Here is a 26,708-nt window from a genome sequence, read left to right as displayed (position 1 = left end):
TGGGTAGAAGGCCTGGGGAGATAAGCATAGCTTTGTGTGTGTTGTTAGTAGCAGCAGGACTGTAAAATATACATTTGTATTGCTGGATATTTATATTTTTAGAGCAGTGTTGAGCACCAAGAATTGCCAGATGTGTAGACGTTGCATTGGTGCCCAGTGTCTTCAGGGTTCAGAACATTCAAACTGCATATTATTTATCAACAATGTAAGTTGCCCCATATATATATATATATATATATATATATATATATATATATATATATTTGTACAATGGTCATCGTAGACTAGAAGGAAGGAGTTTTGTCTTTCTTGAGCGTTTGTGAAGACACAGCTAATATTTGTAAATTCCTTCTTTTACTAAAAAAAAAGTAAATGCTGTGCCTGGTTATACCGTGGGAAGATACAGCTGTAGGGCCTGTAATCCCGTGTCGTCACCTTGAGCCACAGGGTTAGCATTAGGCACCCAATTACATGACATTTCTTGGCAGCAAAACAGGTTATGGATTAGATTAGCAGCATAGAGAACATGTGAATCATTGCAAACAATGTAAATGTTCAATGTTGCAGTTACAGATCAAAGTGGACATTGGTTATTTTAGTATTTCAGATTCTATTCAACATATTCATACTAAAAAGGTTGTGGTGGGTAAAACTGATTTACAAATGTTGCAGAATAACAAAAAAACATTAAAAAAGGAATAACCTTTGCAAGAGTGTCCTGTCACTCCCATTCCAATGCTGTCCAGGTCCCCATCGTGGTGACCATTTAGCCAATCACCATTGACCATGGTGACATAATTCAGTGATTGGCTGAGCAGCACTTCCTGTGTGCTAGTACAGGATCGGGAAGTAGAGACCCAATGGGGCAGATTTACTTCCTCGTCCCTGCGCGATCCCTGAGGTGCGTTCCCCGACTCCAATGCACAGCTGCCGCGATTAACTAAGATCGTGTGCCTGATATCCTGAATGTGACGCTTCCCCGATCAGGTCCGCCGGAGTTCACCTTCTTCTTCCTGGTGCATGTAAGTGCTTGATCTTGCGACACAAATTCAAAGTCCCGCGGTTTGTCCGAAACTGTCGGTTCGTCCGACGGCCTGCCCCCCATTTCTGTCACATGAAAGCCGATGCGCCAAAATCTGATCACGTGCGACACAATCCCCAGCGCGATCGCCAAAAAGTCGGAAAACCCAACGAAAATGTGGCTGCGGGACCCTTATAAGCCCCAATAACTTTTGGAATGTGAGCAGCAGAGAATCTGCAAGGTGAATATTGTAAATGCCACCAGAACCCCCTTGCACATGATTACAGAAGCATTGACAACACAGAATGAGGTATTATAGCTTTAAAGCCATCTGCACACCCCTTTGAAGACTCACTGCCAGGTCCCTATTAAATTTAGAATCAGGTCCTCCATTTGGCCACCTGCCGGAGCGTTGGATCGGGGTGACAACACCTGGTGCGGGACAGATGGGACATGGAGTTATATTTAGACAGTGTCACCTTCATTTCTCCTGGTAGGATGCAGGCAAGATAGAAACTCGATCTTTTTCATTTAGTAAAGAACTGACTGTAACTGCTGAACACAGTAGACTATGAAGTGCGGACTCTATATCTACTTGTGGAATGGAAACGAGGGGTGGGACACCATAGGTCAAGCCATTTCTTTCCTTTGGCATGTGCTGAAAATCTTTACTATCTCGAAGGCCGTTTTAAACATTTCCGTTTTTGAGATTGTTTTGTGCATTTATCTACAGCAGTTATTGGGCCTTGCGTCGTAAACAGCAACTCATCTCAAATTGTAGCAATATACAGCGTGCCTGGTGTCTGTAAACCCCGGTGATCCACTGCGGTATGCCACATCTAGTCATGTATTTCCCCTTACTTTCCATATGAATGGGTAACCACATAATGGATGGTCAGATCTGGTCCACATGAGGAGGGAATGACCCAGGTCAAGAAAATGTGCATTTCACATGAACCATATTTCCCTGGCCATAGGTATCCAAATGAACCCGTAGATGATAACTCTAATCCCATAAGAGAGTATATGGGCCGGAGACTGAGATGTCCTCTTCTGCTGACAATACTTTTATTACTGTACAAATCACATTCTCTAGAGCTTGAAGATTATTCACTGAATCATGCCGCACTTGCTCATTCGTGGTTTGGCACAAGGAGACTAAGTTCATCCAGGACATTATTGTGGTGTTCTTGTCCCTGCAGTAAAGTACCAGATGTGCAGTAGTTGTCAGTGGGACAGTATGTCTCCATTCACACAATACATGGTTTATGGCAGCAGTATTCAAGACTTTATGAACGTTTTTATTTTGCTGGTCTCCATTATTAACCAAAACATAGGGAAACATCTTAGATCATGTTGGCTGATGTCGAGCCTTAATAATAATAATTCCTGTATTTATATAGCGCACACAGATTATGCACTGCTGCCCAGAGCTTACCAAATTGTTCCCTGTCTCCAATGGGGTTCACAATCTAATCAACCTACCAGTATGTTTTGGAGTGTAGGAGGAAATTGGAGGACCCGGAGGAGACCCACGCAAACACAAAGGAACATACAACATCTTGTCTACTTGCGGCTTGGACACAAGGTCACATGTGGATTGATCCAATCAAGGCCAACCACAAGACTGTCCTCAACCATTGAGATCCTTTAGTCTCAGACTGACTTTGGTTTCATGTGTTTATGGGCAGCTTTATCTGCTCATTGTGAGTTGATGTATCTTCTGAATATGTGTTTGATCAGTGGAACAAACATTTTTGTTATAGTTTTCTGTTCATGAAAACAAACATATAAAGTAAAATATATGAGTGCGGTTGGGTAGGGGGACTTCACATGGACATGGCATTTCTTGAGAACCATGGCTGAGGGACAATGCAGCCCTCCCCTCCCCCATCTCCTCCTTGAGTCTTGTGTGTCTGTGTTTACTTATGTCTCAGACTGTGATAAGCCACCTGGTTTGGAAGAAGTTACACGGTTGAGTGCTCTCTTTTTATGATAGTTCTCTGCTCCATTGATACAACCTTAACTAATTCCCTGCCAAAGCAGTAGGCTTACAAGGCCAAGTATCCCATATACTTGACTTATTGCTGGGAGCTGTGGGTGTAAACGCTCATTTTCCCTACAGAGTACATTACGCAGGGCAGAACATTCCCCGAAATCAATGGCCATTCATTGATTTTCAATGGTCGCCTTTAAGTCCCTAAAAGCCCTGCAAGAAGCAGTACATGCCTAATGGCTCTACAAATGACTAGAAAATTCAGAATTCATTGACACAATTTCATTATAATGAACCCAAAGTGAGTTGTTTTTTTTAAGTGATGGCTACCCAAACTACAACACCCATAGGTTTTGCAGCTCTCTAGTGGGGAGGTTATGATTTGTGTAGTCGTATGTATTTTTACGTTGTGTGTTCCATTTATTAATGTTTTAATGACGGTTGTGCGGTTTTACGTAGGAGGAACTTGTGCTGTTTCATAAGGATAGAAGGCAGCCAAGAATTTGGTTAATCGGACCTTGCACAATCTTTATCTAGAACAGCAGTGGTGAGAAGTGAGGAATAGTTGTTTACATAATGCGGAAAAATGATTTTTTTTTTTACCTTTCTTCTGTAGCTCCCGCATTACAAAAATTAAAATATCCCTTCACTAGCCTGCGGCACACTGAAAACTAGACGGCTACACGCTCCTCATATTACTAGCATGGGAGTTACTAGTCGGGGCCATACATGCCACATCTGGTCGTCTGTGTGACCTCTATGTATTGCAGAGAGTGTGGGGGTGGGGTATAATCATGTCAAAGTTAGTATCTGATGTTTTCTGCAGTTTAAAAGGGTTGTCCGGGTCATTCACAAAAATGCTAAAGAATGAATGAATAATAATAATGATCTATATTAATATAGTGACGTCATATTCCGTACAGTTCATGGGCTAAATATATATACAAATTTACACATTACTGAATAGAAAAATATTTATCACTTAAAGGGAACCTGTGAGGGTGATGTGGGACACTAAACTACCCACAGGTTTATGGACCGATGGTTTAGTGTCCCAAAGTGAGGCGGTGTATTACACCCTACCAAGTGCCTAGCGCCCGATATTCTGCATGTGTCGCTTCCCCGCTCAGGTCCAACAGACTTCATCCTCTTCTTCCTGGTGTATGTAAGTGCTTGGTCTTGCCACACAATTTGAAAGTTAATTCCCGCGCTCAGTCCGAATCAGTCGGATCGTCTGATGGCCCGGCCCCCACTTTCTGTCGCATGAAAGCCAGCGCAGCTGCGCCAAAATCCGATCGCATGCTACAAAATCCTAGCACTGACATCTGTAAAATACCTGTCCAAGCAGCGCAAAACCCAAAAACGGTGCAAAGTCCGACGATGCACGCGGACCCTTAGTAAATAAGCCCCACTGCCACTTGGCTACCTTCTTAGGCAGCCTCCTAAACACGAAGCATGACTTTCAGGAAGCCTAATGGCATGATGTGGGATAAAAGCCACACCAGTATATCTATTCCATAAGGAACAATTTCGCAACTGTAGACGGTTGGCAATCTACACAACTGTAGAACCTTTTGGCTAGGTTCTCCATTCTCTAGGTCAGTTTGGGTCAGAATGTTGCCAACGATGTATATAGGGGCCTGGTGTATGGAGGGAGAGGTTGGTAGTGGTGGTTGAATTGATTATTAATATCTAGCATCTCTCTCCTGGCTTTTCTGCATTCTGATCATATATCTCAAATTATTTGATGCTCTATTATACTCGATGTATGCTCGATGTACCAACACTTTTTATTGTTTAACCATCTGAGTATATTCTAGTAACTATTAAGCATTTCATTATGTATTTTAAAATGTAAAATAATTAGCCAACACCACTCAGTATATTGCCTTTAAATAACAAATGACATAGATTACAAAGTAGGATAAAATCTATATGTCAGTATTCAGCCTAAAATGAACCAATGCCCACTTAAAAAAAAATGGCATCTGGGCTAGAAAAGGAAGTAAATGTCTCAATTTCCTCGGCGTGCACTGGGAATTGTACATTTTTTGTGGCTTGTAGGCCTGAAAACTGGCGTACAAAGCATAATAAATGTCACTCGCTGTGTGTTATTTGGACTCTCACTGTCTGTTCTGTCAGTATTTAAAGGGAACCTGTCACCAAGGTCCTCATTTACACTAAAGACAGGTTTCAGAAGCCCATTACAGTTGCATTGCACATCTGCTTTTCTGCCTTCTCTAAGCATTTGCATTACAATATAATTGTGTGTTATTACTTACCTTGAACCCTGACAGAATCCTCTGTGTAGTCCCAGGGGTTGGGATGCATTTCAAAAAACAACATGTGACCTGTCTGTGCTGCAGAATGCTCAGCTCTCAGCCCCCACCTTTGTGCTCCTGTACAGCTCCTCTGTCCTGCTTCTTCGGAGGTCACAGCCTGGTGAGCTGACATCAGTGGGGGAGGAGGGAGCTGTACAGGAGCACAAAGGTGGGGGCCAAGAGCTGAGCACTCCGCAGCACAGACAAGTCACATGTTGTTTTTTTTAAATGCATCCAAACCAAAGCCCAACCACTGGGACTACACAGAGGATTCTGTCAGGATTCAAAGTAAGTAATAACACACAATTATTTTGTAATGCAAATGCCTAGAGAAAGGCAGAAAGACATATTTGCACTGCAGGTGTGATGGACTTCAACAACCTATCTTCAGTGAAAATTAGGTCCCTGGTGAGAGGTCCCTTTAAGCATTGAAGCACCCAGGGAGCAGGGAGGGGGACAGGGGGACACAAGTTCTTTGGGGGGGGGGGGGGGGATGCAAGAGCCAGAACCACGGAGCCCGGATGTGCTTTAGTGACGACCGCCCTCCCCCAAAGCATTTGTGCTACATTTACACAAAGTTAATAATATTAAGAAATGTATTTTTTACAAATAAACTACATTATCAACTCTTAATAAACATATCCCCAAATTAATGCTACTGGGAGCATGCGCAGAACATGCACGTCAATCTGAAAAACTGAACATGTGGATGTCTTCTGTCTGGACACTGCATCTAAATAATTATGGCCATGTGACACCCCTGGCTCGGACAAGATAAGGCTGATGCCAATTAGCCCATGATGGGGGGAAAAACACAACTATGCACTGTACTGCCCCAGCCCCTGAAACTCTTTACACTTTTGCTCTATACAGTCCATTGTGTAAATTATTTATTTTACATGTTTTTTTGTTAGTTTTTGTGTTGTTTTTTCAGCCAGTCCCAAGTGTGGCAGCTTCTTATATCCTCCCACCATGGGGGGCAATAAACTTGTGTTTTTGGTCTGTTTGTTTTTTAAATTGCTCCCATATATTTTGACTTGCAACATACCCTGTCAAACATTTACAAGTGTTTGTAGATGAAGGACTCTGGAGATCCTTTGAACATTTTCAGGCATCTTTCCCAGGGGTCCTTTATTTGGTCTGTATGTATGGCCCTAGACAGTTGTTATCACAAGCATCAAATTAAGGCAACGTAAGAACTTTTAGACCAAACAATCTTTTTTTTTTTTTTTTTTTTAAATCCAAGTCCCCTGCCAAAGGAGGGATGACCTGGTCAGGAAAAAAATGTTTGACATATGATCCCAGAATAACCTTGCATCATGCACACCATGTTTTGTCCCACAATCTCATTTTTCATACCTCTCACAATTTTCATAGAAGCCAACAAAGTTGGATAGTTTTATCTAGAAGCACCCTTATCCTAAGACCTCATGCACACGGTGCAGGTGAAGCACATGGCAGGAGGGGTGTGAGCACTCCTCACCCCTCCACTCTCTATAGGAAGCTGAACGTCTGCTCCGCAAATCCGGACACCAATAGCACCTGCTCTATCTTTTGTGGCGTGTCCATCCGGCTTGGACATTGTGTGGTGAGACATGGTGGGGCAGATTTACTTACCAGTCCTTGCGCGATCCCGAGTTGCGTTCACCGACGAGAATGCACAGCTGTGGCGATTCACTATGAGCGTGCGCCCGATATCCTGCATCTGTCGCTTCCCCAATCAGGTCTGCCGGAGTTTACATTCTTCTTCCCGATGTATGTCAGTGCTTGGCTTGCGGCACAATTTAAATGTTAAATCCTGAGGTTTGTCCAAATCCGTCAGATCATCCGACGGCCCGCCCCCAGATTTGTGTTGCATGAAAACCGGCGCGATTGCGACACAATCCAATCGTGTGCGGCACAATACCCTTTTAAATCCCTGTCCCGGCAGCGCGATCCTCGAAAAGTCGGAAAACCCATCGAAAATGCGGCCGAGGGACCCCTAGTAAATAAGCCCCGATGTGTGCAGTACACCTCTATAAGGAGGTAATAGACTTCTATAAGGACTATGATCAGTGGCCCCCAATACAGTTATGTGCATGGGACCTGTGTCCGGTATTGCAACTCAGCATGACTCTTTGAGTGCTGGCAAGCTGCAATAACTGGCAATACCTGATTGACATGTGTGGCGCTGTTTCTGAAGGAGAAAAACAACACACCTTTTTTTCTTATTCTCCTGAAAGATATGTAGGTCAAACAAATATATCCTGAAACTATTATCGAAACGGTGACAGCTGTCAAATGTTTCTGAGCCTGGTGATGAGCTTTTTGTATGTGGCTTGTCACAGAAGGAGACACACCATGAAGTTTGCACACACCTGAATACGGCCCAAGCAGAACTGGTTCTTTACTATGTTTTCAATGTGTATATGACATCAGAAGTTGTATTTCAGGAATTTGAACTCATCAATATCATGGTCGGTCACGACAGATTGTAAAAATTCATGATATTTGCTACAATTATTATCATAATGTTACTTGTTCGGCCTCTTATCGATTCATCTTGTATCGTTTTCTTAGGGGTCCCAAGATGTCGGCGTTACCCAGCCTGTCCGTGCATCCAATGGCTTGGAAAGGTAGGAGCTCAAACTGTGTCTAATGAATGAAATGTTGGCTAATATGTATTAGAATATGCTACAAATAGCATTATACAATCATTGCGTGCCTCCCCTAATATAAAACACAAGACTGGAATTATGTAATAGGAAGCTGTTGGCGGGTGATATAGACGTGTGGTTCTGATATTATGTGCAGTCACATGGAGACGATATAGACAGAAGGAATTATTCCCAGAAATATTAAAAGTGACATTTTAGAGGTAGTTTTTTTGTAGACTGTGCACCTGCTTGCCATTCTTGTTATAGATAATGGATTGGTCTGCTAATTCATCATGGTCCATCAGGCATCTTATATTCTTTGGTAGCCATCCTCAATTTTATGTAGCTAAAGTCAGGGGCAGACGGAGACATGCATGGACCCTGGGCTGTATGAATGTTATAGCCCTACAAGTCTGGAATCACTTACTACATTTGGTACTACTGTACATTAAGCTTCTTGGGGAATGGAGGACGTGTCACTTCTGTCTGCTTTCAATCTGCAGTTTCAGGACCCCTTAAGGTCCTAAAATGACTCTTATGTACATGCGTATTGAGAGCAGGAACAGATCTATGAGGATGTCATGTGTGAAGGCCTTTCACAGTATATGGGTGGTTTGGTTGGCCATGACCCCCTAGAAGACTTGGGACCCGGGCTACCCCCATACCGCGCATATTATTATCCACTACTGGCTAAAGCAGCCATGAATTGTTATATATTATTGTAACATAAATTCTATTACCCAACTTACTGCCATCCAACTGTGTCTACTGATAATGCCTTGGTTTTGATGCATTCAGACATTTATGGAGGAAAACAACGCAAAGTTATACATTGTGATTTTCAGGGAATACAGGAATTTACTAAATTAGACTTGTCATGAATGTTAAATGGAATTAAAGATGAGCAAATCATCCAAGATCCACTTTGCTAAAGCTTTGCAAATTTTTTCATAAAATAGGGGAAATTGGTATATATCCCCCTCTAGTCCAGATTTTAGTTTTGTAAATTTTTCACAAATCTGTTTCATTTTCCTTTGTCCATAATACCACCCTAAACTCTCGGACAAATGACAGCCGTAGCCAGATTTGTCCAATGTAAAAGAGAAAAGATCTAAGCACATTGTCAGCACACAGCATCTCATAGCACAGAGGAATCATGAAGTGTCTGCTTAGAAAGTCCCTCCCCACACTCTGGAATATTACACTGACCGTGAATGAGTGATAGGAGGTAAAACAGCAGTAACACTGAGTAACATTGTAAAGTAAGGGGGTCAAAAATTATCTTCATTGTGCAAACATTACTAGGGGATTAAAATTTCTGAACTTTCTTTCATGTGAAAACCCATTTAATAGTTTGGCCAAAGGGGTAAATGAGAGTAAGACCATTATAGATACTTCTGACATCATCGATTGTGGAAGAAGTGAGAAGCCAAATTCCCACTGAACTCCGCCCAAACAGTTGGTTTCAGTTGACTCTGCTGTAATATGTATTGTGTATTGGTGCCTTTAAGATGCAAAAACGGTGGAACGCGTATGTACAGGTTGTGTGCTGTAATGGTATTGCTCAGCCTCCTCTATTTCAGGGGAGCTTACCCACTATTCCGGCCTAAGATCTCTTATGCAAGAGTCATGATTTTACTAATCCAATAGTTTTTGTGGCCTATTTTCTACTTTAGTGAGCTTTGTATATTATATTACATTATAGTCACATGGGTTTTGCTTTACTCAGTGAAGTTAATTGACTTTCTATGGAACTGTTTGTAGTGTAGGACTGGGCACCAGAGGAGGTGGAAACGGATGTACGGATGTACAGCGCCATGGTATATGGGAAGGCATATGTTCATTTCCTGGCACAAAACCCTTCTTTGGCTATAGGTGTGTCATGAGACCACAGCCATAGGAGGAATTTTCATTGTTTTTATTATCAGTTTACCTCTGGATTTAATGTTCTTGAGTGCTTGATAAGGAGAGTCCCCTGATATATTACAGATCCAGTCCAGCTGGGTTCAGCAATGTCCCAGGATGTGAATGTAAGCTACACATCCATCTGGAGAGGATGACAGCAAGGTTAATCGCCAGGATCCCCTCCCCCGCATGCCTCTTCCTCTCTTCATTTCTCTCCCCTTCTTTACGTAAGCCGTAACTTTCAATTTCTTAAATTATTACTTACAAGAAAATCTAGTGACTCATTTCACAACACAACTTTTTTTTTTAGTATTTAGTTTCTCCTCAAAGTTAACTCAAGTATTGTGAATTTTCCTGTTTCTGACTCTTCTCTGCAGCCCTCCCTCCCTCCTTAAACTTTTTCGGACCATTTTCCAAATTCCTTGGCCGCAAGGATTTACGTAAACAAGTTTATTTTTAGGCCCGAGGTCTCGCTCTGATTAGACTGGCTCCCTACTTTCCCACCAGCTCAGCAGCAAAGGAGTCTGGGAATCTGGAAGGATTATGTACGGCTACATTTCTTATTAAAAGTTAGTTCCCCTGGCATGCATCAGGAAATGGCGATATGGTTTAGAGGACAGCTTGTCTCAGCCTCGCAGTACGATTAGTTGGAAAAGCTTAACATTTAATTAATTTCAGCAAGTTGCTTTCATAGAAAGTTTGTACTGAGTTCCAAAAGTTGACAGTAAATGTCTGACTTGGCTTGTTGATAAAGTTTAATGATATTCAAGGAATCTGAACCAATGCTTACTAACAGGGAAGTTATCGAGAGAAACATAGCGTGGCCAAAGTTGAAATAGTATCCCCTAAAAAGCCATCTACCCCAAGAATGGGGTAGAACACCAATTATTCTTTATGAAACTGTTAGAAATCCCCAGCAATCTCCATCAGTCTCATAAACCTGATGTTCAATTCAGATGGGGGAATGGAATCTCATGATAAATGGGGGTACATATACCAGTCAGGGGCAGATTAACACCCATGGGCCCTGGGGTGTAAGAATGTTATAGCCCTTATAAGTCCTGAATTCAGTTCCTATATGGTACTAGAATCAAGCTTCTTGGGGAATAGAGGATGCGACCCTTCTGCCTGCTTTCGATCTTTAAAGGACCTTAAAGGACCTTTAAAGGTCCTGAAATGGCTTCTGTGTACATGTGTATTAAGAGCAGGAGCAGATATCGAGAATTTCATGGGTGAAGACCCTTCACAGTATATGGGTGGTTTGGTCTAGATGGCTTTAGCCCCGGCTACCCCCAAGCCGACTGTGTTATTATCTACTATTGTCTAAGGCAGCCTTGATTTATTTAAATATAAATTTTATTACCCAAATTACTTCCATTTCATAGGTGAAGGTCCTTCTCAGTATAAAATTTGGCTTGGGCCAGAGGCTACCGCCCAAACCACCTATATTATATGTTGTGTTACATTAACATGTTTCCACTATTTCCTCGGATAAGAGATAACATTAGAACCTAATATATTTTGCGTTAAAAAGGGTATCCTAAGACACTTCCTGTTGGTGATCCCCAGACTCTGGAAGTCTACGACGACTCCTACCCGCCTGATGTGGGTGGAGGAAGGTGACCGCATTCGCGGTCTGGAAGAGCTCAGGGCACTAGACGATAGCCGGATAGAGGCTTATTACTCCACCTGGTCTAAATGGACCCAATGGAGGAGCTCCGACTCACTCTCAAGTTGGCTCTCCTAAAATACAGATGTACTGTGAGGAGTTACGGGAGGGCCCTGTGCCGTATACAGGTTGTGGGCCTCCCACTTGTCTTATATTTTTTTAATGGCATTTAATTCCTATATACAGTACCAGAATAAATCTACATGGGAAATGAGGATGGGTTACTTCTGTCCACTTTTTAATCTTCATTTTCACAGCCTTTGGTGGACCTCCAAGGGCTCTTGTATAAGAGGTCCCTCTTTTTATTACATATGCAAACCATTGCACGTGATTGGTTCAGATGGTGATGGGCCTCATAGAAGCTTTGGGCTGCCACCCAAACCACTTATATTATGATCAGCCAATAGAAGTAAGGGCCCTGCTCACAAGAGCTTACAATCAATGAAATAGGGGTATCACTCACAGCAGTTTTTATGTGAATGTAGGTCACACTTAAAACTGTAAATATTGTCAACACTGCAACATATTGGGGCTCATTTACTAAGGGTCGCAGTGCTCACTTTCGTCGGACTATGCGCCTTTTTCGGGGGTTACGCGGCTTGCACAGGTATTTAACAAGTGTCTGCACTGGGATTTTGGCGCACTCAATCCTTTTTTTGGCGCAGCTGCACTGGCTTCCATGCAACACAATTTAGAGGGGTTGCTGTTAAATAATCCGACTCTGTTGGACCTGAGCGGGGAAATGACACATGCAGGATATCGGGCGCACGATCTTAGTGAATCGCGGCAGAGTGCATTACCGTGGGACAAGTCACAATGCACTTCCGGTGAACTCAGCGGACGGGGTTACTAAATGTGCCACATTAGGATTTTTAGAATCTGGAGAGTAAAATTTTCCCCTTCCTTTCCCCTTCACTTCTCCATGTGGATCAGGATCTCATTTTGCACTCCCTCTCCTCTATTTTTACTTTTTTGTCTCCCTTCCTCCTATTTGTCTGACTCATCATTATACAAATCATTCCCTCTTTCCCTGTGATTCAGCCGCCCCCTCCTCCTCTTCCTCCTCCTTCACACATTCAGTCTACATTACCGCCCCATCTCCTGTGCCCTTCATCTGACTGTCTGGGTGCAGGCATTGGCTACAGCCCATCGCTGATGTGGTTTCCCTCCCTTCCTTCAGGTGGTTAAATTAAACCCAGCACATTGGCGCGTCCTAGCATTCCTTCCTGCTGGGATCGCAACATCCCAGGAGCCACTAGGCAAAGATTTCCCATGGCACTTTAATAGTCCTGTGGCATGTGTTTAGTCCTGGGGCATGAGACTTTTTTTTTACCAACTTTCTCGGTTTTCTTCCAGGGCTAAGAACATCTGAGCTATTCTTTATTTTCAAAGGTGAATCTATTATAGTGACTGCACATGACTCTTTTTAAAAACATAATACATAGGGGAGATTTATTATGGTTTATACACATGAATACAGGCGTATAAGCTGTGATTGGCGATTGTGACACATTCCCACTTAGGCAGGGAGGGGGTGGTGAAATGCCATTTGGACACCCCACACCTACCACCAGCTATAGCCTGCACCATGTTGTAGAGTGGTAGATGCTGAGCAGATAGTTCAGTGTCCTATCTCCAGGCAGCATATTATAGAGCAGGAGGAGCTGAGCAGATTGTTCAGTGTCCTATCTGTAGGCAGCATATTATAGAGCAGGAGTGACAAAGCAGATTGTACATTGTGTCCTATCTGTAAGCAGCATGTTATAGAGCTGGGGACGCTTAGCAGATTGTTAATGTGGTCCTATCTGCAGGTAGCATGTTATAGAGCAGGAGGAGCTGAGCAGATTGTTCAGTGTCCTTTCTGTAGGCAGCATATTATAGAGCAGGAGGGACAAAGCAGATTGTACATTGTGTCCTATCTGTAAGCAGCATGTTATAGAGCTGGGGGCGCTTAGCAGATTGTTAATGTGGTCCTATTTGCAGGTAGCATGTTATAGAGCAGGAGGAGATGAGCAGATTGTACACACTGGGGCACATTTACTAAGAATGTAGGAAACTGCACTAAAAGTGCTCTGCCTGTGTACATTTCTGGATGTTACAGATTCATGAAGAACATCAGAGCACCAGAAATCATGAATCTGTCGCTTCCCTGCACTGACCCGACAGAGTTCACCAACTTCATTATGGTGCACCTTTAACATAGGGCGTGTAACAGACTTTGCATGATAAATCTGGTGCGCGGTCCAACTGTTCACTAGAACACCCCCTAATTTGTGTTGCATGGTGCCTAGCGGAGCTGCGCCGCGTGTGTCACAATTATGGTGCAGACTCTTCTTAAATAGTATTGAGTATTGGGTATTGATGTTATATTGATGCCAGAACAAAGAACAAGGCTGTGTAATGTGATGCCAGTATTAAATGGCTTAAGTCATCCTGTTTCATCCTGCAATATATGCATTTAACCAGTCCTCTGCTAAAAGTGGCCTTCATTACATGAATATCCGCTTCATCCTTTTAGTAATATCTTGGCATTCTATATAATGGTACATTTCCTGGTCTAGAATACCTTCTTAATAAGGAGGATTTGTCATTCAAGTATCCACATTCACCAATGTGTAAGGAAGCCATTTCTCCTTGTCACTGGGGTTTGCATAACATCTATGTGCAAGGGATGGAACAATGAGGCTATTAATAACATATTATAGGTGATGGGTATACGGTGGTAATCTCTATGTTCTTTTTAGCATTTATTTTTGGCTGTAAATCATGACTTACGTGAGATAGGAGAAGAGCAGAGTGGGTGGCCTAGAGGCCTCTTATCTGCTATCATATTCTATGTAACATGTGTGGGTGGCTAGAAAAGAGATCCTATCCTGTCTTCTCATTATTTCAGGCCGTTACTTGTCTCGGAGGAAAAGAGCCTGATAACACCGAACAGCAAGGTTATATGTAAGGACGACCAGGATGTCATTGTCAAAGGTAAAAATATATGGAAGTCATCTATCCAATGCCTGTGTAAGAAAATATAAAAGAAATGTGAATGCATATACATTATATATATATATCATGTAAAATTATGTAGTGATTGAGGCAGTAAAAATTCTCTCACAAAGTTTGGATGACAACAAAGTAAAAGGAAGTTGTGGGTGGATTGGGCCTTGGCCAGGATTAGTGATATGAAATTATAAATTGGATATAAAACATTCAGGTGGCGGCCAGGTCTGGCGCAAGATAAGTCCTATGTAAATATAATCATTCTGATGAGATACTCTTCTAATGCTTATCATGTACAGTCGTGGTTATACCTCCATTGTGTGCCATAGCCTAAATCACAAGTTCTTATATACAATAAAAAAGATACAAAAGCTACCTACCCTACCTATCCTGCACTGAACCCCTGTTACCAGTGCGTCTTCTGGTCACTTTGTTGTCACTCCCGGTATCAACAAAGTGACAGGTTGGCGCATTAAGAGATTCCATTAGGCCCTTAATTAGCACAAAAAAAATTCCCATTGCCAATAAACATACACGGAGCCCTAAGGTGGATAGAAGCGGAATGTAAGGCCTTCCACATTCCATATTGGAAGAGCTCAAGAGAAACCTATGGCACAAGTCTAAACTGGGTCTAAATTGCTATGATATATAAAGGTTCTCTTCCTCTCTATTGGGTTTTTGCCTGTTCTATACACACATAAACTGATATCTTGTCAATTGTAGACTTGGCCGGATAGGCATTGTCTCCACCAACTTCATGTGGGTTTTCTCCCTCTCTCCATGACCTCAGGGTGGCTGCAGCGTGAGGTGTGTGGTGAAGCCAGAAGGCCCTGGTCCAGACTGAAGAAATACTGGTTTGTCCTGACCCCAGATTCCCTAGATTGCTACAATAGCAATGAAAAGCCGAGCAAGCGCTTGGGGAGCTTGGTGCTGACCAGCTTGTGTTCTGTTATGTGGCCATCTAAACAAACTTACAAGGAGACAGGTAAGTCATATCAGCCATCACAACAAAAAAGACCATGACCCAGGCATCCATCACAGTCTGTGACATCCGGACATTTATGAGGCACTCCCGAGCATTAGGCCATGGTACAATTCTGTAACTTCTTAAATGGAAGATATAGGGTACCCATAAATTCTGTGAGGTCATAAATATGTCATATGGTGTTTTTGTGTAATGTGGACATTGTATTTTTCCCTACAAGGATTATAACTATTATAGGATTAGTATACAGTCACGGAGCACTGCAATTTCTGATGCTTTACCTCCTTCAAATGTCATTGGGATCCTAAAATTGTTCATCTTGCATCTGTCGGTTGCCGCGTTCCTTAGTTTCCAGAGGGGGATAGATGGGTCACTTGAGTCCATTTCCGGCCCAATGGACTTAATGTACTCAGCATGTAGTAAAGCCAAGCTTCATTCACTGCAAATGCCCTGAACATTGGACGCATAGTGAAGCAAGGTGTAGTAACCACAATTTGGAATAGGGTGCCAACAGCTGTAAGGTGAACATGTTTGGGACCCAAAAACACCAACAAGGCTTCATGTATCTTCATGTGGATATACACGTTATTGACAGATTAATGATTTCACTAATCTAGAGGTTCACATGGAGAACTTGGAGGCTCTTGCAGGTCCTGTTCTCATGATTACTATTTGACCTCCATTGATCAGACACTTCTCCCAATGCTGGAAGATGCTGAGAGCTTTTTTAAAACTGTCAAAAAAAACAAGTTATCAACCAATCACAAAGCAGCTTTCATTACTCATAGCGCACTTGTCAATCACCAGAAAACCAAAATGCTGATGACATGAATATCTTGCTGAAGAGTAAGCGTCATGCTTGTATTTGGAACAGGACAGGCCTTAAAAATAGTTCTTTTGGGTTTGTACTTTACCTATTTTTCTCTGTTTAAGGTCATAGTAAAATTATTATTGTACCTCCTGTTCACATCAATAGATATTCACTATTCAGCCCGCTAATGCTTGTCCTGCTTGTCCTCAGGATACTGGAATGTAACTGTGTACGGAAGGAAGCACTGTTACCGCCTGTACACGGAACATCTCAATGAGGCTGTGCATTGGGTGTGTGCCATCCAGAAGGTGATAGACAGCAAAGACCCAATGGAGACTCCCACACAGCTGCTCATAAAAGACATTGAAGTGAGTATACGCGACTGCAGACTGCATCCATTATCCATCCATCCAACTGTCTGTCTGCTCTAAACAAATACATGTTCATCATTCAGTTATTGTAGGTGTTTTACATTTTTAATGCCATAGAATTGCAATAATTTTAAATAAATTCTTCTCCATGGAAAAAGAAAATACCAATTTTTTCCATATTTGAGTTTATTTGTTTTTAGTCGTAACGAATAAAAATACAATGCAGGTACAGAAAAATGCACTACAATACAAACATGTAAGGAAGAACTTATCCCTAACAGGGATCAAATATAACAGGTAGCAAGTTGGTGAGGGAGAAGTGCTAAAAAATACTCATTTTTTGATAAAGTGTCCCTTTAGACATATATTTGTCTTATTTAGTTGTCTAATTTTACTTGCTTTTTTTACCCAAACTGATAACTACTAGGGTTCACATTTAAGTGCTGTATTAGGCTACATTCACACTGCCGTATGGGGGACGTATATACGGCCGACGTATATACAGCCGATATACGTCCCCCATAGACGGCAATGGGAGCACGGTGCCCTCCGTACCCCGTGAAAAGATAGGACATCAGGGCAGCGCTCACCTCCTCCTCCTCTCCCCGCAAGCTGCCGTGTGCCCGCCGTACCGTAGCACGTTTGGCAGTGTGAATCCACCCTTAAACCTTAAAGGGGTTGTCCACTTTAGGCACAGTACAGCAAAAAGTTAATATTGTTTGTGTCATGAAAAGTTATGGAATTTTCCAATATACTTACTGTATCAATTCCTCCCAGATTTTTAGATCTCTGCTTTCTGTCTTTTTATAGGACAGACAGTGGTCCATGGTCATGTGGTGTCACACAGGCGTGTGACTCGTTAGCATCACACAGCTTTGATTACACTGTGTTTTATAACAAGTCGTGCACCTGTATGAAATCACATGACCATGGACCGGTGTTTATCTACAGGAAGTAAACGATGAAGCTTCCTGTAGCATGACAGCAAGCAGAGCTCTTGATACAGAAAGTGTATTGTAAAATTTTATAGCTTTTCATTACACAAACAATATCAATTATTTGCTGGAATATGCTTAAAGTGCACAATCCTTTAATTTTCCCAGACTACTAAAATGCAGCAATACTTTCTCTGTAATTCCAGTGACGCAGAGGAAGTACCACGGCTAGAAAAGAGGAACTTGTACGGCATGGCATAAGTCTATGTTCTTCCATTTTTCCAAGTTTTACCAAACGTAGCCACAGACTTTCTCTTTTGTAATATATTCTGAAATATGCAACACTGTCTCACAATGTCGCAGAATCTCAGCAGTTTTACATTAAAAAAAGCCCTGTCGAAACAGGAAACATGAAGCTAATATTTGCAAGGAGGAAGCTCCATGATGTTATATGTGTTATGAGAGTTCTGCAACATTAGCACATAGCAACTATTGTGTCAGCGCCATGGGAAAGAGAATCTTACACTCTTCCCTTTTTCATTCTTTATTCAGGAGAATCACAGCAATCAAGAAACTGTGGAAGAAATCTACAAATTGAACCCAATTCTACGGCACACAAAAAGTCCCCTCTATGCTCCGCTTTTACCCTTCCCCTATGGATCTGACGATCATTCCCGTAAGTGTTGTGAAACAGCGTTTGCTATTGTTTCATTTTACGTCATCCGAGACAAACCTCAGCGGTGGCCTTTTCTACAGATAGTGAAAGGAAAGCTCTGGTGGTTTCAAAAGCGACCTATCAGATCTGTGGGATTATTTTTCTATGGTAGAAAGGAGAACAAGGACATAGCATTAGATTGCTGAACGCTCCCTTCAAAGTATTTATAACACTTGGGCATTCTGTAAAAAATACTATTCATTTAGAACCATACATACCTATATCAGATCATCCTGTAGAGCTTCATAGGCTTTTCACAGCTTAAGCATCTGCCAAGAACTTTAATATTTGGGAAGCAGTTGTAAATGGGCTCTGATTTCAGACCCTGATGTCATAAACATTTGGAGATTGCTGATAGACCCAAATCCTTGAGACCTCTCTCTGAAAGTAGAGCAGATCCTTTGAGATTGGAGATGGATCAAAATTGTAGCAAACGCTATAGTTTGCAGATGGACCAGATCCCTTAAGAACACTGGAGATCTGACCAGGGCCAAAACCTTTGGGATTACTGGAGATTGTTCCAAATCCTTCAGGCCACTGTAGGTTAGATATAGACCAGGTCCCTTGAGATGACTGGAGATTAGAGATAGACCAGATCTCTCTGGAGCACTGGAGATTGCATTGAACCAAGTGCCTTGAGATGGCTCATGTTTTAAAGTATTGGAAATTCTCTAATAACATAAGTTAGATTTCCTATAAAGGAGAAGGCAAGGTAAAATTTTGCATACAGCTTAAAAGGAAACATGGTCCAGCTTCAATCTCCAGTGCCAACAACTTTATTGTATAAAATCACATTGCAGCCCCAAGTAACATCCAAGACTACGGTAAAGGACTTTATAGTGGTCTTGGATGTTACTTGGGGCTTTAATGTGATTTTATACAGTAAAGTTGTTGGCGCTGAAGATTGAAGCTGGACCATGTTTCCTTTGAAGTGGTGTATGTGCATTTGCAGAGAAGAAGGACCTTGCTCCTATAGTGCTATAATAGTGATATAATACTTCTAAGGTGGAAGGGGTGAGCTGGAGATTTTTTCTATAAAATCTTGCATACCCTTTTCTTTAGCATTGAAAGGAGACACCACTTTTTTGCCAATAGATTGTCTAATCAACTTGAAGAATCCAAAAACTTTAGTTGTTTATGACATCTTCAAATGTTTTTAAGTGTATTGTATTGACATTCATGGCATCTACAATAAAACATGCGTTGTAATATCCGTACAATGGACTAATAGACAACTGCAATGTTTGAAAGTGGTTAATTCTTATTTCTCCGTTCCTCATCCTTTTGGTTAGCTTAACTCTACCACAACAAAAAAATACACAAAACACAACTACATATACAATTCTATCAGATCCTGACGGCCACATTGGAGATGACCAAAACATTACTGTTAATCTATGATCTGATCATCCGAAAAAGCGATCATTTACCGCAAGTGTAACTCGACATTTCGGGGATTCCCACTCCAGCAAATAAGGAAATCATTGTCTTTTCATAAGGACCCCAGACGCCAGGGAGTTTGGAAATGTCTTAGTCATTCTCTGTCCTTTGATCCCTTGTCTCTGCTCCATCCCTCTAGTCTGGCAGACAGAGCCGCACAAACATCCCATATTAAATATTAAAATGAAAGCCTTTGGTTACGCTTATCTCGTTTTATTTTTACCACATTTTGTACCGTCTTTTTCTGGGAAACTGATCTTTGACTTCACTGATTTGTTCCATCCAGTCACATTGCATACAGGAATCCAGTTAGCAAGATGGTCCACGACTCAGCCAAAAATATTTGTCAAAGCTTTATTGTGGAGCACAGAAGCACACAATGGTAATGTTTCAGCACGCAGGGTATCCTTGTGCTGCATATGACATGACATACACAACAACAACACCATTGCATAATATATTTGTGGTTGTGTTATGTATAGTAAAGCTTTGATAACAATATATGGTGGCAGCGTTGGCTGTTTTTGCATAATGGGCCCATCACCGATATAGCATTCCTGAACCTGACCTGGTACAATAGATTTCACATAATATCATATGAAAGAGCTTGTTTTATCTATTGATCTTATGATCAGAATAAAGAGTGGGAAGAGGACAACGTCCTATAAGATGGAACGTAGAAATTCCCTGGTGGATGCCTTTTTTGGTCCTTACTCTTTGCGGATTTACTGGACCAAACCTACAACTGAACTGATGCCGTGCTTCGGTGGTTCTTGGTTTGGTCCGGTGAATCCCACAAGTGCACAGACCGAGTTTGGTCTGGCAAACTAACAAGGTTATCGCAAGCTCTTCCCCAAATTAAAATAAACAAGTGCCAATGTCACAGCTTCACCATGCGGGGATGGTCAGACTTTCATGCACACAACCATATGTGGGGCTGGCTGCACAAATTGCGGCTATCTCACTGCCCCCATAGAGGTCTATTGTGCACGGTCACAGTGCGGCGAGTCCACCACATACCAAGGCAGAAATTATAGGGCACCTCCCATCTCCACCTCGCCAAACCAGGCCGCAAACTTTCTTCTGTTTCCTCGGTTAGCCGATCTGCAGTAACTTAGACTGACCACTACACAGAAAATGGAGCTGTCCGCTTCCTGTTCCATTGTCTGAGAACTGATGATCTGTGAAACCCCCAGTTTTGGACCCCCACCAATCTGCTATGAAGGATAACGTGTGATATTTTTAGGCTTTAAAACCTTATTAATGTATCCATCTGCCATGTGAACTGAAGTGTTGTTTTCTTGTATAACCCCACTACGCCCTCTGCTAGGCCATTTGGCAGAACTATAGTAACACTGGAGAGGAATAGTGGGAGCAATTATCTGTCTCCTGCCAGACTTCTGTACAACAAATGCTTATTAAGCTCTTTCAAGTGCTCCCTTTTATGTATTTGTTTTCTACATGGCAAATGGTTTATAATTATATGTATTTCATGTTTAGACTAGTATTGGTCCTAAACAGCACTTTCTGCTTCTTTCAGCCCATAATGTTAAGGGATACACAGCTCTACGAGACGAAGCAGTGAAGATATTTAACTCCTTACAGCAAATGGAGAATGAAAACGACCCTGTGCCGTTAATGCAGGGGGTTCTTCAGACATGTCTAGATCTACGGCCTCTTCGAGATGAGGTTTACTGCCAGGTTATGAAGCAAACCACCGAGCCGCCGGAGCCTGGGAGTGTATCTGACCTCCGATATTGGCAGCTGCTTACTTGCATGAGTTGTACTTACCTGCCCAGTCCGGCTGTCCTACGCTTCCTACAGTTTCACTTGCACAGGTAAATTAGAAGTAAATCAGAAACTATGAAGGTGACCTTGGACTATTACATGCGGTTAGTCCTTATGAGCGATGGCATGTAAATTACGTGTTAATGACAAATATGGTGAATCATCTGTTTTACGTTGCACCTCTCCCCGGTTCTATGCACACAAATGGAGTGACTAAGAGGTGTGATATGTTAATTTCCATTCTGTGTCAGTTCTTTGGCCAAGAGTAGATATTTCTTTGTATCTTACATTGCTGAATAAGACTTCTGGTATGGGTTTTACCGTGTTGTCAACGGATTGTACGATAAACGATCATTTCTTCTACACAATGGGGCTCATTCACTAAGGGTCCGCGGAGCGCATTTTTGTTGGGTTTCCATACGATTTCCACTTTGCAATTGCACTACAGAAGAACTCATTGCATTCAATATGGGATCTTGATCAGAGATTTGAGCGCAGTTTGGTGAATGCACTTACATGGATATGACCACCTTGAGAAATAATAAAGAAGTTGTATATAGTGGCCTTCATGATATCTTATTTTACCCTTCCCAGAATGAAAAGCCATTACCCCAGTACAGAAACTGAGAAGTATGCGGACTTCATCCTATCATCTCTGGATAAAACGAAACAGCGGGAGTACGTCCCATCCTATGAGGAGATCTCGGTGCTCATTCAGAGGCAGGAGCTGATCTGCACTGTACACTACCCAGGAGCTGGTGTCTGTAAACTTCCAATTACATCTCATACCACGGCTGAAGAGGTGAGATATTGTTAGCATTGTGGTTATACCAGGCCACGTATTTCATTTATTTAAAGTGAACCTGTCATCAGAAATTGACCTAATTAACCATTACCAGTATGTTGTGAAGCAGATTAACTCCTTCCAGATCATGTTTCTTTCATGGGTCAGTCTGGTGGCCTCATCCAGAAAATCAACTTTAAAGTGAATTGTAAATTGGTTGAGAGCTCAGCATTGAAGTCAAGCTCTCCTTACCTCAGAATGAAGGAGATCTGGTTAGTGATGTGTCTGGATATAGGAAGATCAATTACATCAAGAGGCCCTTCTGAAGTGAGGAAAGCTTGACTTCAGTATTAAACTCTCCATCTCCTTGACTTTATAAAACCAATTTACATCTCACGTCAAAGTTGATTTTCTGGATGATGCCACTGTATACTGGGCCATGAAATGGACATGATCTATAAGGTGTTCAGCTGCTTGGCAACATACTAGTAGTAGGTCAATTCCTGCTGACAGGTTCCCTTTAACTCTTAAATTGCATCCTTAAGGCTTGTGCCAAGTTGGATAATAGGAATCACGGCGCCATCCAGTTGACAGGTATTGCACCTAAAGAAGAATTCTTCACATGCTCATAACCGGCATGATTACACTTGCTCTAGGACTTTTTGTGCCCCTATTGGCCAACCACCGGTTTGGATGAAGCCAGACATTTGGATCCATGAGTCAATCTTGCCGGTAAACTGTTTTGATCTTGTTAGATATCATCAGTGCAAGGTATGGGTCAGTGAAATCGCTCCAATTTTTTAAGATACTTTTTCTGATCCAAACATAAAATTGTGTTATATGTAAATGGACTGGCTTCCAGGTTGGAGAACTTTCAAGAACTTATTAGCATGTGTCCTAATTAGATTTGATCTATACACATGAGACTTCTTTCATACAACATTTTTTTAATTTAACTTGGCATATTTGGTGCCACCATTGGTAAAGGTATCCCAGAAGCCCTGTGCACCCAGAGAGGCCTGTAGGCTGGTATTCTGCCGGGTTTTCCATGCTGTTCTATGGAATAATGTAGTATGCTGGGATATTTTATTTCATGGAGTTGCGTCCATGAGGTATATGCTTTTCTAACATTTGTATGAGGACAGATGAGATGAAATCAGTTTTATCAGTACTGAGTGAGAGAAGTGTTAATTCTCCTCTATTGTCCTATTAATCTGTCAGCAGACTGCAAATAGCTGTGTATAGCAGCCTGTAGACTTTGAGCCACATTGTGGGATTGTACCAGTCCCAAGGGACGCAATAAAAAGATATTCTTATCTGAGTTAGCTCCAATGTAGTTCATAGGAGATATAGAAGCAACAAGGTGTTTTATATACTAAACTTATATTGGTCATAAACTATGATGCCTAATTTCGAGCCACGTTCATAGGCAACCAGGTGACCTCTTCCGACAGTACTGGTAGGTTTAGCAAAGCGGAAGTACAAGGTTGAAGCCAGTTATAAAACTGAAATTAAAATCTTCCCATTGTGGTTTCAATACCATATAAATCTAATATAACCCTAATACAGACTAAGCAATGAGGTTTTATATATATATATACACATATCATCAGTACCGCTAAGCTTGGCCCTTCTACCTAAACGATACTTTGCTCTGCTCTGTACTTTGTTCTGTACTCTGTATTTTGGTGAGTTTTCAGTTTGGTTTTTGTCTGTCTGTGATGTATTTTTTTAGTGACCTGCTTTGTTTTAGGAGAGGAGTTGTGGGCTAGACGTGGGCTTCTTACACGCTGTGACTCATTGTAATAAATCCGTCTACTTTTTATCTCCTGAAACAGTTGGTGGAAGAGCTGATTAAAAAGCTGAAGCTGAATGGCAGCCGCAATGTGTTTGCCCTCTTTGAGCAGAACAACCATTACGAGCAAGTTCTTGCCAAAGCCACTATAGTTGCCGATACCCTAACCAGGTTTGAAAAGTAAGTAGAGTTTTACTATTGGGTTTTAAGGCTGGAAAGGAGTGTTGTATTTTGGGTCCTAGATGCTTTGCTGCACGAATTACATTGCAAATACTTGTGTGAATGCAGCCTAATTATTTCTCTTGTTAAACAGGTTATTAATATGACATGGGGCAGGGTTTATTGTGGAAAGGGTATTACTTAAAGGGGTTTATCAAGTTTAATTGTTTTCCCCTATTCACCGGATAGGGGATGACAACCTAAGAGAGGAGGGCCCCAATCATGCTGATGGGGGTCTTGATCTCACTAATTGAATGAAGTGGCAGGTCCAGTATTCATTGTACCGCTCCATTACATTCTATGGGCGGTGTTGAAAGTTGCCAAACACAACACTTAGCTATATCCGTAATGAAAGAGATTGGCAGACATAGCAAAACTGGTAATTTCCAACACTCCTATAGTATTGAATGGAGAGCAGCACACATGCTCGACACGACGCCCCATCACTTAGTGAGAATGAGACCTTGTGAAGTACGGGGTCCATACTCGTGATCGGTGTGGGTCCTACTAGTTGGACCAATCAGATTATTATCCCATATAACAGTGATGGCAAACCTTTTAGCGGCCGAGTGCCCAAACTGCAACCCATAACCCCTCTTATTTATTGGGAGGTGCCAACCATAAATTAAAGCAGTAACTTATTGCTCCCTGTTCTTCAACAACGTTCGATCGTATTGGCCTCCTGAAGACAAGAAGTAAAATTTGCATCATTGTAGCTTCTTTCCAGTGTCCCTCTGTACACAGAGCTTTGTGGGGCCAGCAGAAGGTCCTCCAAAGATAATTCGCCCTGTCTACTCATTCTCTCTCTTCCTACAGTCCCATGTAGCCAAGTAAGTATGACTGAAAGCCGCATCTTTTAAGTTGCTTGAACTGCAGGAAGATTCTTTGAGTCCTGTCTCGTGTGCTTGGATGATGCCTCGGGTGCCCACAGAAAGGGCTCTGAGTGCCGCCTCTGGCACCCGTGCCATAGGTTCGCCACCACTGCCATATAAGATCCAATCGTTATCTTTCGGATTGTGGTTGGAAACCGGAGTATTTGGTAGACACCTACATTAACAAAAGGAAAACATGCAGACTCCACGGAAAGCCCTTGGTCGAATTTGAGATCCCCAGATCCTTATTCCATGCCTGCTCCTGATATGTATAGTTCTCCATGTTTTGAAAGTATAAATTTATTATCTGTGGCCAAAAATGAAAAGACTAATCATTTAAAATAATAAAAGGAAGAAAAAAAAAACCATCAAGATTTTAACCCAAAACTGTTTTTATTTCATATTTTTTAGCTTTACGTGTAAAGAAAAGGGGTTTGAAACAAGATGGAGGTTATACTTCAAGCTTTACTGTTTCCTCGACACAGATGATGTCCCAAAAGACAGCTTAGAATATTCATTCCTTTTTGAGCAGGTACGTGACAAATCCAGCACTTCCAGCCCTAGCTCCTTGTATGATGGATCCGGAGTTAATATAGCAACGGCACCAATTTACTAAATGCTATAAGGACGTTCTTTCAGGGAATGGGTGGGTTTCCATCAAGAACCTGCAGTCTGTTGTATCTTTGGTTTGATGAACAATCATTTCATACTGGATAGAGGATGACTGTAGTATTTAAAGTCCATAAAAATGTCTCACACAACTCCTTTATTTTGGAGCCACATTCGGACAGTTGTAATAATGGTGCATTTCATGGCCCACTTGCTAACTTTGCCTCAACCTAATATTAATGACCTTTCCTTAGCTTAGTTCACCAATATCTTTAACCTGGATAACCTATAAAAATGCCAATTTGTTAAGAATTTAGCAATGATGTGTTCCTTGTTTTCTAGGCGCATGAAGCAGTAATTCAAGGCTATCTTCCGACCAATGAGGAATCTTTACAGTCATTGGCAGCCCTCCGTCTACAGTTCCTTAATGGTGACTTTTCCCCGAGCGCACCTTTCCCTAGGCTGGAGGAGCTGTTCCCCATCTATATTCTTCACTCTCGGGTGTTGGCATCTAGTAAACCTCACATTACATCAAAACCTTCCTGTCCCAGCCTCCACAAAGGTCTTTTCTCAGGAGCTCTTCCGAATGGATTATGGAACAACTCTTTAGTCAAACAGAAGGCTGAGGAGAGTCAGAAGTTTAGAGGTCGCATGAAAGAGGAAGGGGCCAATATGATGTCTGCTATTGTAGACAAATGGAAGGCTCTACAGAGCATGGATAGAACTGAAGTCATGGCCACCTATCTGTCCATAGTCAAACAATGGTCTGGGTTTGGATCCACAGTATATGACATTGACTTTTATATGGTAAGTTTTGTAGATGGAGAATTACTCCTAGATTT

The 26,708-nt window shown here is 41.9% G+C and overlaps 1 protein-coding gene across 1 annotated transcript in view; it reads left to right on the top strand.

Annotated features, from left to right (window-relative positions):
- The window catches only part of PLEKHH3 (pleckstrin homology, MyTH4 and FERM domain containing H3), a 42,225-nt gene that overhangs the window by 10,859 nt on the left and 4,658 nt on the right, over positions 1-26,708 (top strand). The window contains exons 2-11 of the mRNA XM_072111741.1: positions 7,898-7,953; positions 14,442-14,527; positions 15,333-15,527; positions 16,549-16,706; positions 18,197-18,320; positions 21,340-21,637; positions 22,182-22,389; positions 24,210-24,346; positions 25,669-25,789; positions 26,209-26,673. Of these exons, the coding sequence (XP_071967842.1) occupies positions 7,898-7,953; positions 14,442-14,527; positions 15,333-15,527; positions 16,549-16,706; positions 18,197-18,320; positions 21,340-21,637; positions 22,182-22,389; positions 24,210-24,346; positions 25,669-25,789; positions 26,209-26,673 (1,848 nt within the window). The remainder of the gene's footprint in view (positions 1-7,897; positions 7,954-14,441; positions 14,528-15,332; positions 15,528-16,548; positions 16,707-18,196; positions 18,321-21,339; positions 21,638-22,181; positions 22,390-24,209; positions 24,347-25,668; positions 25,790-26,208; positions 26,674-26,708) is intronic.

The sequence above is a fragment of the Engystomops pustulosus genome, chromosome 6, assembly GCF_040894005.1.
Source record: "Engystomops pustulosus chromosome 6, aEngPut4.maternal, whole genome shotgun sequence".
Classification (NCBI taxonomy): Eukaryota; Metazoa; Chordata; class Amphibia; order Anura; family Leptodactylidae; genus Engystomops; species Engystomops pustulosus.
The sequence above is the reverse complement of the archived record's forward strand: the minus strand, read 5'-3'. Positions and strand labels throughout refer to the sequence as shown.